The following is a 12,581-nucleotide window of genomic DNA, read 5'->3' as shown; positions in this document are numbered from 1 at the left end:
TTTCCATAAATAAAGTTATAGTTTTTTTTAAACATTTATACACAATTAAAGCTTTTCATGAATCCATGATAAAGAAATTTTGTTCCCAAATGCAACCAATCATTATACATTCTATTTTGGTTTAAAACCATTTTTACACATCAAAAATGGAAATTCAATAAATAAATAAATAGATCTCACTAATATTTCAATGGAATACATGTGATTGCACATATATTATTATATGTTGAATAAAGTATAACATCAGTAAAATACAATATATTATTATATGTTGAATTACGTAAAACATCAGTAAAATACAATAGCTTATATCAGAACATGAATGTTCAATTAATTTAAATAGTTCTTATTTCCCTATTTCTCCAAAACCACATTCATCAACCCCCTTGGATGCATCTATAAGAAATATTCAAAATCCTGTGACAAATTTTACAATACTACAAATTGCCATCAAATACGTGTATTGTTGTGCATTCAATTTTCACGCAGAAAATAGAAATTCAATAATTAATATTATTTCAATTTACCTATGAAAAATATGGAATTGCAAACATATATACAGTTGAATTAAGTATAGCATCAGTAAAATACAATAACTTATATAGGAACATGAATGTCTAATTAATAATCAATTGTAAGCAATTTATATATTTCTTATTTTCCTACTTCTCCAAAAGAACATTCATCAACCCCATTAGATACATCTATAAGAAATATTCAAAAATCCTGTGACAAATTTTACAGTGCTACAAATTGTCATCAAACGTGTATTGTTATGCATTCAATTTTCACACACAAAATAGAAATTCAATAATTAATATTATTTCAGCCTATGAAAAATATGAAATTGCAAACATGGTATTGACATTCACACAATCAAAACTTAAATCCATTGAGCAATTTTCTTGAATGGATAATAAACAGAATTTGAGCAATTTTCTTGAATGGATAATAAACAGAATTCGTTACAAACTGCAATAAAGCATTTTATATTCTATTTTGATTCAAGATTATTTTCACATGAAACATGAAAATTCAATAGGTGAAAATAACAATGTTTTCAAAGAAAAATATATGATTGCACATATGTTATATATACAATTAAAACAAGTTAAATATAACATTAGCGAAAAACAATAATACATATAAAAACATAAATATTCAAAATTGAAAGATTAAGAATCAATTGTAAGCAATTTAGTTATTATGTAATTATTATTTACTTATTTCCCCAAAACCACATTCACCAACCCCAACAGATACATCTACATCCAATGTCAAAATCCTTACTAAACATAAATCAATTGACAAATTTTCCAGTACTACAAACTGCCATCAAACATTGTGTTTTGTGTTTTCTATTTTGATGGGAGATCATTTTCGCACAGGAAATAGAAATTCAATAAGAATCAACAGTTACCAATTAAAAACATGAAACGTGACATTATCGACATGTACACAACTAAAACTTAAATCCATTGATATTTTTTGTGGATCAATAATAAACAAAAATTTTGCTCAAACTAAACTACCATCAACCATTGTGTATTCTATTCTATTTTGATTGAATATCATTTTCACCAGAAATGAATATATAATAAATGAAAAATATGGATATCAACAACATTTCCAGTGTTACGTTACTGCATAAATATGTTATTAACAAATGTACAAATTAAACTCGAATAGAATATAACGCTAACAAAACAGTAACACGTCAAAACATAAATGTCACAAATTGAAGAGTCGACAATATGTTATAAACAATTATATTGTTTTCTGGTAGTTATTTAAAAACCTTTCAAAAAACCCCTTTTAATAAATCTTCAAGGGAAAAATTTTAATTCTTTAACTTGAACCCATTGACAAACTTAACTTTTGATGGATCAGTAAAAATCTCTGATGTCAGGCGCATGATCATTAACAAAACAGCTTCTCACCTGTATCATATCTTCATTTCAAAATGAAGGAACCTACAAAGTTGATAACCTAATTGCTCTGTAAGATTTTTTATGTCTTTCCTGTACAAACGATGTACTGGATTTAAAACCCTGCAATATGCTAAACATAAAAGAAATATGCTATACTTCCTTTTTACTGAAAACAATGATACAGTCCCACGTGGAAAGCAACCAATTACATTTCAAAATCAGCCCTGTTGGAAGTCATAGGTGCAGCCCCTCGGCATGTGTTTCTAGGAATATTTTTCGAGAATGATAATAATAAAATAACTACAATTTATGACATCATATTTATTTTAAAAAACAATTATAATCCATTATTCCAACCAGCAATAAGAAACAATTTAAAACAGCAAAATAATTTAATACAAAACAAAACGGAACAGGAATGGTCACTTACAGAACATTTGTTTGCTCCAGGCAAAGACCAACTATATAACAAGTTTTGTGAAGCCACGCATGGATAAAGTATTTTTCCACCTTGGCAATATAAAGACATTGTACAAAAGCAGCATAACCCAATCTTTTATACCAAAAATAGATTAAAAAAAAAGTATTGAAAATATCCCTGAACCATATCAGTTGTGTTATTGATTGGACGGTCCATTCAGTTAAAACCAAACTAAAATTCATAATGGAGAAACCTAAATTTAAATTCATAACGGAGAAATCATGCATAGATAATTTCATAATCATCAAAATGCTAATTGCTTCCCTCGAAAACCACTTGTAAGAGAGATTAAGCAACGCATAATGAAACCCAACTCAAGTACATTTACAAGGCAACCTGGCCAGCTGGTTTCTCTTTTAACATTAATTCGTACAGATTGCCGATACACAGCTTCTTACTTCCAAGTTGCCAAAAATATTCTCGTCCTTACAAGGCATACATCATTGCAATTAATTTGTATATGTACCATCTGTATACCTCAATGCATGACTTGACCCAGACCATTGCAGCCCCAATTTTCAGTAAATTTAACCTGTGAAACCCAACAGATTTGACCTATTTCTTTAACGATGACACATATGTATGCCCGGTAGATGTAACAGGAGTCTGATTATGCACCTGCATCATTAAAATTATGTTAATTAACATTTTTCTCAGACCGAAAGAATTTTTAAAATAATACCATAATACAGGGAAGCAATACAACAATACCTGCAGGCTTTTGTTTCCACATATAATCCTGCATTGTTGGGATGCCTGAATGCTACACAAAGAAAGTGTTTGAAAAGTAAGAACAATTAGCTACTGACAAGTAACCAAAGTAAAATGACGTTCCATGCACCATTACGTATTTATTGACACACTCTATGGAATAAGGTATTTATTGAAACACTCTATGGAATTAGGTATGTTTTATGCAACAGAAATCTATTCTAAACTGCCAAACAGATCTTAGAAATCATTACACATCCTCGTAATTTGTAATTTTGTAATAAAATGTCATGGGTAGCTCAGACACCTGTTGCACTTGATGGCGGATTGGCTCAAGATTAGTATTTGCACCTTGCAGCTGCCCATAGCCAAGGTTCTGCTGAGAACCATCAGAATCTATGTTAGTCTATATTTAAAATCAGAATCCCTTCCAAATTCAGACATTGACCTGATGAAACAAGGAACTAACAAACTTTAAAATGAGGCTAGACTTCTCTTTTACCCAGAAAATTTTAATACCACTATTATTGAAAAGGTCCATTCCATTAAACATGCTTGATCATTTACCAGAATATCCAGAGGCATAGTGTTTTTGGGCTTCGAGCAGTCTAGTAGAAATTACAATTGGGGCATAATTCATCAACAATGACAACCAGAATATTTTTTAAGAATTCAAATATTATGCCTATGTATAGTATTTTAGGTGTCTATTCTGATTTGAAAAATCATACATATAATTTAACATTAAAATCTGTAAATTTTTGGCAAATATTATCAATTTAAAAAATAGACGACTTTTTAACCAAATGAGAGAATAATATTTTCAGAAAATGTCCAAAAAATAACCAATTGGCAAATTGTTGCCTCTTAAAGATTCCCTGATGATAGTGAATTGAACTATGTGAACTGTAGACGCTTACAACTACAGAAATTAGGCTAATAACAGGCCCTTTCCCTGGCTGGCAAAATCACATGTCCTAATATCCAAAGTCCACAATATTTTATACAGCTCTCATAATGTCTGAACCAAAAATATCCACAAAGATAACCTCCATTTTAAAAAAGATAACAAAAGAAGGAAGAGTCAACCGACTCAAAACCCTTTCCTGTTCCGCGAATACTCTTGTTTACCTTTCGCTCTTTTTGTCACTAATAAACAATCCAGTAACTGATGGGATGAGGAATCCACCTCAGACAGTAGATGACCAAACCAAGCAGTTTCCTACTCAAGGGTGCCAACAGCAAGAGCAAATACATGCCCCACTAGAGACCACTGTTAATGAATAGCCATTTTTTATTTGACCGCGAGGATTGTGTACATGTCACTAACCACTGCAACAAATAATAATTCAGAAAATGACAGACATACACTTACTGTTATGTGCCTACAACATAATCACCCTTCCAAGAATAAAGAAGATTAACTTCAGGACCCATGCTGACAAATACATAGTATTTACAAATACCACGCCATCTATGTAACCTTTTCATGGTGCAAAAACAGTTTAGACCCTTTATTATAGGCAAAGAATGCAAGCCGATGCAAGAAGATAAACTTCAGGAGCCATGCTGACAAAAACATAGTATTTAAAAATAACACACCATCTATGTTACCTTTTCATGGTGCAAAAACAGTTTAGACCCTTTATTATAGGCAAAGCATGCAAGCCGATGCTCCATGGTCAAATGAGTATGGAGAATCTCGGATCTAGCTTATCTAACTACTCAAATTTTAAGTGACTCTCTAGTCCTCGAGGTGTTGACTGATGAGGAATTGTGAAACCTTTAAACTGGATAACATAGGACAAGGAACTGAGCGGCCACAGAATGCTTGTAAATATATTCACCTAAATCTGAACTCTGGGTTGTGTGATATGTTGACCAACCGTCCTGGGTGTCCAATAATCATAGCAACTAAATTCCGTAAAAAATATGAGAGCAAATCCTTTGCCCCAACGAAAATCGAGATCCAATATGCTTGGGGTCTGGACGTTGCAACCAACAACCAAGCTAAATTTCTAGCTCTCTGGAAAAGCTTAGATCTAGCAATTGCAAGGAAAATCCTGAAAATTAAGGTATTTGGAGACTCACTTATTGCAATCTGACGAGTATGGCAAGCAAAAGGAATATATAACAGTAGTCTGCCCTCTCATATTGCAAAGAATTGTTATTCAGCTTCAGCAATTCAAACAAATTGAATTTTTCCATGTTCTGAGGCATCTGAATCCTAAAGCAAATTCATTGGCTAACAATGGGACTAGACTGGACCGAAGGTCCTTAGAATTGAACAATAAACCTCCAATAACTTCCCCATTGCCATGATCCACCCATATGGCATAGAAATATTAAATAAAGGCACAAAATGCCATTCAAGTGAATTTGATTATAAGAAGACAGTTGTGGGCGTATCTCTGGAATGTGAAGGCTCCAGACCGTCTATTGATGAAGTCACTCATGGATCGGCAGCACACAATAACTCACCAACTTTGGAAACCATCAACTCAGCACCCTTGTCCAAATCACAATTGCAAATGGCACACAATCCCTGCTCAGCACGTGCACAGGTGTCCAGAGCTCTTAACAATTTACAATGGCAAGTGAAAATTTGAAGTGCCGAAAACAGTGATACTAAGACCTCATTCAATTCGCCTAGGTTGGCGTTAATCCCTCTCCCTCTCCCCTCCATATCAATCTGCAATATTTACAAGCAAATCTGGAATGGACAATGTAGTTTTGCAATTAAATGCTACAAGGAGGACGAATGATGGCCTACGCGGATATGACAGGCTTGACATCGGGTCATCAGGGTTCATATAATGATGGGTAACCAACATTCTGTCCTGTGGCAACGACCACAGGAGGGTGTCAAGCCAGCATTGCCCTGGTTTTAAGCGCTTGCATCTGTGTGCCGAGAAGAACGCTCTCACCTGGGTGGCAAATTCCGTCACTGCGCAACCCCTCCATGGAGAATATAAGCTCTTCATCCAACGGAAATGAGCAAGTTTATACGAGCCAACTTCTGGACAGGTTCTTGGAAGCTATGGAAGGTCTATTGTACACATTGAATCAAAGGAATGAGGCAGAAGAGAGGGAGCAGAAATCTTTCCAGTTGCTCATAAACACCAAACTTGAGCTGATGCAGAGAAAAATTGAGAGGTTCCAAGGAGAAGTCAGGACAGAACTGAGAGTTATGAACTGTAAATTGACTGAGATGGAAGAAAACTATGCCAGTGTAGCACAGATTGCGTCAACAAAGGCCGAAGCCAGCGAAGGTCCAGCAAGGAAAAAAGGCAAGAAAGTTCAAGGTTTGGAGCAGCAAGTCTGATTTGATGAAACCATGCCTGAAGGAGAGCCTGCAGCAACAGGCTAGTCAATAGTCTGTTAAAAATTTTGTTTGATGCTATGTGGGTTCATTTTGCTTTTAGGAGTTCTTTTACAGGGAATATGTAAAGGATTTGGCCCGGAAACCAATCTCTCCTTTTAATAGAAAAATCTCAACTGCTCCTTTGGAAGAAAAAAACAAATGAGAGCAAATGCTTTTAACTGTTACGGTGAATATTATGCAACAAATAAAAGCAAGTACTTTTAACTGAGAGTCAAATATTGTGCAACAAATAAAGGCAAACATGATTTTCATGGAGCTTATTTTGGTTTTGTAGATTATCATCTTTCTTCAAGGACAAGCAAACACACACAATCAGAATGGCCAATAAATTTGTACCCCAAATCCTCATTTAACTCTTCTCTGAATCAGCAGTGTCTTATAATAGTCCTATATCCAAATTTTAAATCCCAACAAACTTAATTCATATTTATACAGCCAAAGCCTGTTTTTCAAAGGCAATATATGATTGAAGCTTGTGTTTCTGATTCCCCTGGGCTAAGTCTTGATATCAAACATGACTTCCAATTACCCCTTGCAAGAATTGTCACCATTAAAAAGGTAAATAGTATCAAAGCACTATCTGAAGTTGCAGACGAGCAAGTTTTCACACATCGCCACTTAGTTCTAAACCACCCTCAGTCTACTCTTGTCAAAAGCTTACATTATTTTAGACCTCTGACAACCAGCAGGGAAGTTGCAGACGAGCAAGTTTTCACACATCGCCACTTAGTTCTAAACCACCCTCAGTCTACTCTTGTCAAAAGCTTACATTATTTTAGACCTCTGACAACCAGCAGGGAAATTTATTGGGGCTATAATACACCACTTGGCTAGTTCGCTTCCAAAACTGATTCTCCCAATTCCATTCAATATACAAAAGTTATTCAACCAAATTTTATAGGATAAAATTATTTAAATTTGCCAAAATTTTCTAAAAACTATATAAAATCCTTAGATGTAAATATTTTTACGAAAATATCGCCCAACATTATATTGATGGAATTTTAATAGAAGGATTTTGACTCATTACCAAAACTATAAATTAGATTTTGTAATATAATAAATACCCCGCATCATATGTGATATATATAAAGGACTTCCCAAATTGGGCGATGCATTGCCGCCATGAGGTGACCAGTGATATTGACTGTCATACGGTGACCTCGAGCACCATTATACCCACACATGGATGGTAAGATGTAGTGGGGCGGGTGTGAGAGGTTTCTAGCAGTGTTCATGGTGAGGACTTAGGCTTTCATGGGTGATCAAGGCTGCAAGCACTCCTGGATGATGGTTGTGTGGGTGATGATGACTCTGGGTAGCAATGAGGTTTTTATGCAAGAGTGCATAGCAGGCTGGTTTGTTGCAGGGGTCACACAGAGCACTGCAATATCCCTTGTGTTCACAAGACCGGGACCCCCTTCTGGTCGAGCGTTGTTTTAACTTTTGTTGCTCGTGTGGTAGTAAGCTCTGGTTTGGGTCTGGTTGGCTTCTGTGTGGTTTTAGCTTCTGTGCTGTGTATACCAGTGCAAGGTTTTGGCTTCTATATGATCTGTGAACCCATTAACAGATCCCCCTCTGGTTTGGGAAACTGTGGTTCCCTGGTGAGACTCGTGCTGGCTGGAGTAAGCATGCTCTGGTGTCGGGCATTGCTGATAGCTCAGGGTTACTCTGATTTTAGCCAGCTCTTTTCAAGGGACTACAACCCTGACTTTCCCTCCAGATTCAGTCAAATGTCTGGTTATTATGGTGTTCAGTGCCAAAGGGGGTTTGTTATAAACGATTTTCTCACCTGGTGGGAGCCTCCATCCCTCCAGCATGTAACTTTCTTTCATCCATGGCAATCCTTGCAGCCAGGGATTGCCATGAATCAAGCAGAGGCGGACTAAACTGGAGGTAAAGAAATGCACCCTGACCTCCCAGACCTGCAAGGTCCTCTCACTTGAAAAGGACAGAAAAAGGGGCTCAACATGCTGAACAGCTTTTTCATGAGAATACCTCTTCAACAACTAAGAAAGAGGTGGAGGAACTGGAGAGGAAGGTTCAGTGAAAAAGAAGACGGGTTCCCAAAGAGCAGATTGAAGAGGAATTTCAAGGATGGACCTGTAATTCTGTCTTTTCAAGAACTAGCCCCCAAGCTGAGAGAGAGACTAATTTCTTTACTCAGAATATACATATATATATATATATATATATAGAGAGAGAGAGAGAGAAGTATAATCTCTCTCTCTCTCTCTCTCTCGCCATATATATATATATATATATATATATATATATATATATATATATATCGAGAGAGAGAGAGAGAGAGAGATGTATAATGCACACACAGAGAAAAGGGGAGGGGCACATTTTCCTTATCCCAGCATCTGAAAAAGACAATCCACAATTGGACAGTCTCTTCATGCTAATAGATAATAAACGAATGCAAAGCTTGACACATGAAACCTAACAATAACTTGTGCAGTCCTAGTATTCGGGATCAATCTTTTATAAGCTGCAAGAAGGTATATTGTAGTCCTAATAAATTAAAGTTTTTTTGCAATGCCATTTCATGTTTTTATCCTTAAAAAATAGCTGCAAATAAAATGGAAAAGGGAGAAGAATTTTACCTGCATAGGCTGATGTGCAACCATACCAGGAACAGTATACTGCAAACAAGAAATATGATTGTGAGGATTCACATACAACATAGACCTTACAAAAATTTAACAAAAATAATCTTCCACGTAAAAGGCTGAAAAAAGCCAGGAACTAACTGTCGTTGTCAATGCTGGTTGCTGAAGTTGTGTTTGCTGATGCCGTAGCTGAAGTTGTTGCAGCTGCTGTGCTTGGTTGATTGACTGAGTTTGAGGCTGAACCTGAGGTTGAACTTGCCCCTGTGGTTGATGCTGCACTTGGGATTGTGGTTGGGGTTGAGATTGCACCTGAGGCTGTGTTTGCACTTGTGGCTGTTGCTGTGGCTGTGGCTGAGGCTGTGGCTGTGCTTGCTGCAGCTGCTGTTCATATGCTGCAAATTCCTCAGGCTTTTCCCACTGCCATGCATGTAATAATTTAGTTATATTCATTCAAAAATAAAATCCACAAAAAATAGCACAAATAAATCACCACTGAAACCACAAACTATCTTACCTTGCTTTCTCCAGTGACACTGTTGTAATAGTACTTGTAACCCTCTGGAGATGTATGCTCTGACCAATTACAAGTTACAGGGGTAGGTGTTGGAGCACTGACAACAGGCACGACAGATGTAGCCGATGATGCCAGCGCGGCACTGACAATAGCAGGAGCACTAACTACTGTTTGGGACTGTGTTGGAAGAGCCCAGGAAGGCTGTAGATATTACAGAACAGTGATGTTATTAATATTATTAATTACAAGCATATCCACATTTTTACTACAAAATAATATAGTGGTGTATGTTGCAGCCATTACGATCCGCAAAGTACTGACCTGTTGTTGCACAGGTTGAGCAGCCATCTGATAATAGGTCTACACAAAATGAATACCAGACAATTAGCTAATTACTAACAAGCCTCTATTGGGTTGCATGGCTAGTGTATTATATCTGGTTAAAATATCAGATACAAGAAGGTTTAGCTACAAAGAAACACAACTAGAGTTTCAAACAGTACCTGTTGCTTTTGAGTTTGTACAGGCTGTGGCTGTTGCTGAGTATGAGCTACTGATTGCACCAGATGGAATTGATGCTGCTGCTGTAAATAAGGATACTGCTGAGATTGCAAACTAGGCTGGGCACTATGTCCCTGCTGTGGGATAGAAATATGTTGTGGCTGTTGTAACTGTTGCTGTGGCTGTTGCTGCTGCTGTAACTGCTGTTGTGGCTGCTGCTGTTGTAACTGCTGCTGTGGTTGCGGTTGTGGTTGCGGTTGTGGTTGCTGTGGCTGTGGCTGCACCTGTGGCTGAGGTTGTGATTGTGGCACCTGCTGCTGCTTCTGCTGCTGAAGAGCAGTTATTGGCAAGTGGTGCTGCTGCTGCTGCAAACTAGAAGGAACTTGCTGCAGTGCTGGGCTAACATGCGGCTGCATTTGAGGCTGAGAAACTGGTGGTTGGCCATATATTGGCAATGACTGTTGTGATGAGGATAACTGACCAAGCGAAGGTTGCTGCTGCACAGCTGGCTGTGGAGATTGCAAATGTTGCCCAAACTGTTGTATAGATTGCTGGGACTGTTGAACTTGTGAGTAAGACTGTTGAGGTTGCTGATGTTGTTGCTGCATAGATGGTGCCAACTGCTGCTGCATCTGAAGTGGTTTCTGCAACGATGTAGGCTGCTGCCCATATGTCTGTATTTGTTGATGTGCAAGAGGTGGATTGAAGCTCTGCAAAACGTCAGAATTCAAAACTCAGTGAAATGCACAAAATGCAATTATTGTGTTTCCTCAAATTTAATAAATGTTAGATTAAACCTTCAAATAGTTCATTTTCAAATTCAACATGTTACATGACATTACAAGATGCTTTTAGCATGGAAGTTAAGATCCCATACAATATATTTATCATACAATACAAACTACATATGGACATTAACATGTAAATCCATCTTACAGTACACAAACTCCAAATTTTAACAAAAAAACATGCATCGGAGACAAAGATTACAACATGACCAATCTTCACAGCTGGTAACAGCAATCATTCATGTCAATGATTCTAAAGCTGCACTTCAAAGTTTCAAACGCACCACTAAATAGAAAAACAAGTGTCACGTTGTCAACAGAACCACTTTTTAAGAAACAGCACGGTTAGAAATAAAAAGTTTATGCACATTACATACACAAGTACCAAAACTGTATAATGAGATGCCTAAAAACCAAAAAACAATAATTCACTCATGAAGATGAGCTAAAGATACTGTCAAGGTAATACAAAAAGAGGGTAGAACAATAATGTAATCGAGAAGGAATTATGTCCACCCACTTTAGAAACATATTACCTGCTGCTGAGAAGCCGGAGTTCCTATTCCGGACCCTTGGAGAGAACCATTCATAGGACCTCCAGGGCCACCCACTGTTCCAACCTACAGTTTTCAGTAACAATATAGTATAAGCATCAAATGGAAGAGCCAATATTTAATCCCTGAAAGATATTCCAACAGAATACTACCAGTTAGACTAGTGTCAAAACAACTGCGAGGATGAAAATCCCTTACCATTGCTGAAGGGGCCCCAGCAGTACCCCCTCTGGGAGTCAACGGGCTTCCATACGGACGAGCACTAACATGTGCTGGTGCCCCCATGTTTGGTGTTCCCATGGGACGCCAATTTGTAGGTGGACCACGTCCGCCCATTTGCCCTCCTGAACCAGAACCAGGCCTGAAATAAGAGCAAGGTGAATATCATGCAATTAAAATCCAATTCGAACAATTGAACATAAATGATAACTTCAATATATACTTAGCAACTTCACTGCCCCTACCTAGCCCCCAGTGGCCCCTGTGGTCGAGGACCAAAGCCTGGGCCTCCATAAGCAGGACCAGATCTGTTGACAACACAACCGCATAAGTATTTTACTTATAGGATCTTTGAAACAACATTTTGGCACTCAAATAAAGAAACAAGGATACATGGTCAGACCTTGTGTCTCCGGGTCTAGGTCTTTTAGGGTCAGCAAACCGTACAGTCAATGGCTGGTCACATCCCTGCAAGCATTAAGATAAAGATGTATCTTCATGGATGAGATATACAAACAAATGCCTAATTGTATTAGGATAAAATCCATATATTGACATCCAGCCCATGCATAAAAGTAGGACACAACTAAATACACGTCTTTTAAAAGTCAGTATATTTACCTTCATGGTAAATATCCCACTTAAAGCATTCACGGCTGCATTTGCCATATCCCTGGATGGGTACTTTACAAAAGCACAGCCTGTCGATGTAACATCGATAAATGGATAAGTTGATAGGTATAAATGAAGTCAAACATTCAACAAAAGCCCAATATAGAACCTCAAAATACACACCTCTACTCTGCTTTTGTTCATCTCTCATAATGTACACATCATCAACACGCCCATATGGGGCAAATATCTGTCATTAAAAACGAC

General features: G+C 37.1%; 1 protein-coding gene across 3 annotated transcripts in view; it reads right to left on the bottom strand.

The window, feature by feature from the left end:
- Window positions 1–2,584: 2,584 nt before the first annotated feature.
- LOC149243973 (flowering time control protein FCA-like) overlaps window positions 2,585–12,581 on the bottom strand; it is a 34,421-nt gene continuing 24,424 nt past the window's right edge. For 2 of the 3 annotated variants that reach the window (XM_089374691.1, XM_089374693.1), the window contains exons 7-20: window positions 12,498–12,564; window positions 12,324–12,403; window positions 12,106–12,170; window positions 11,948–12,010; window positions 11,682–11,844; window positions 11,466–11,549; window positions 10,144–10,851; window positions 9,962–10,000; window positions 9,641–9,841; window positions 9,268–9,543; window positions 9,121–9,159; window positions 3,431–3,502; window positions 3,124–3,175; window positions 2,585–3,030 (exon numbers count right to left, since the gene is read on the bottom strand). In XM_089374691.1, coding sequence (XP_089230817.1) covers window positions 3,023–3,030; window positions 3,124–3,175; window positions 3,431–3,502; window positions 9,121–9,159; window positions 9,268–9,543; window positions 9,641–9,841; window positions 9,962–10,000; window positions 10,144–10,851; window positions 11,466–11,549; window positions 11,682–11,844; window positions 11,948–12,010; window positions 12,106–12,170; window positions 12,324–12,403; window positions 12,498–12,564 — 1,917 coding nt within the window. In that variant the 3' untranslated portion in view covers window positions 2,585–3,022. The remainder of the gene's footprint in view (window positions 3,031–3,123; window positions 3,176–3,430; window positions 3,503–9,120; window positions 9,160–9,267; window positions 9,544–9,640; window positions 9,842–9,961; window positions 10,001–10,143; window positions 10,852–11,465; window positions 11,550–11,681; window positions 11,845–11,947; window positions 12,011–12,105; window positions 12,171–12,323; window positions 12,404–12,497; window positions 12,565–12,581) is intronic. The other variant, XM_089374692.1, reaches the window with a different exon arrangement.

The sequence above is a fragment of the Pinus tabuliformis genome, chromosome 8 (assembly GCF_031772625.1).
Source record: "Pinus tabuliformis cultivar Carrire ecotype Pingquan chromosome 8, CPIR1, whole genome shotgun sequence".
NCBI lineage: Eukaryota > Viridiplantae > Streptophyta > Pinopsida > Pinales > Pinaceae > Pinus > Pinus tabuliformis.
The sequence above is the reverse complement of the archived record's forward strand: the minus strand, read 5'-3'. Positions and strand labels throughout refer to the sequence as shown.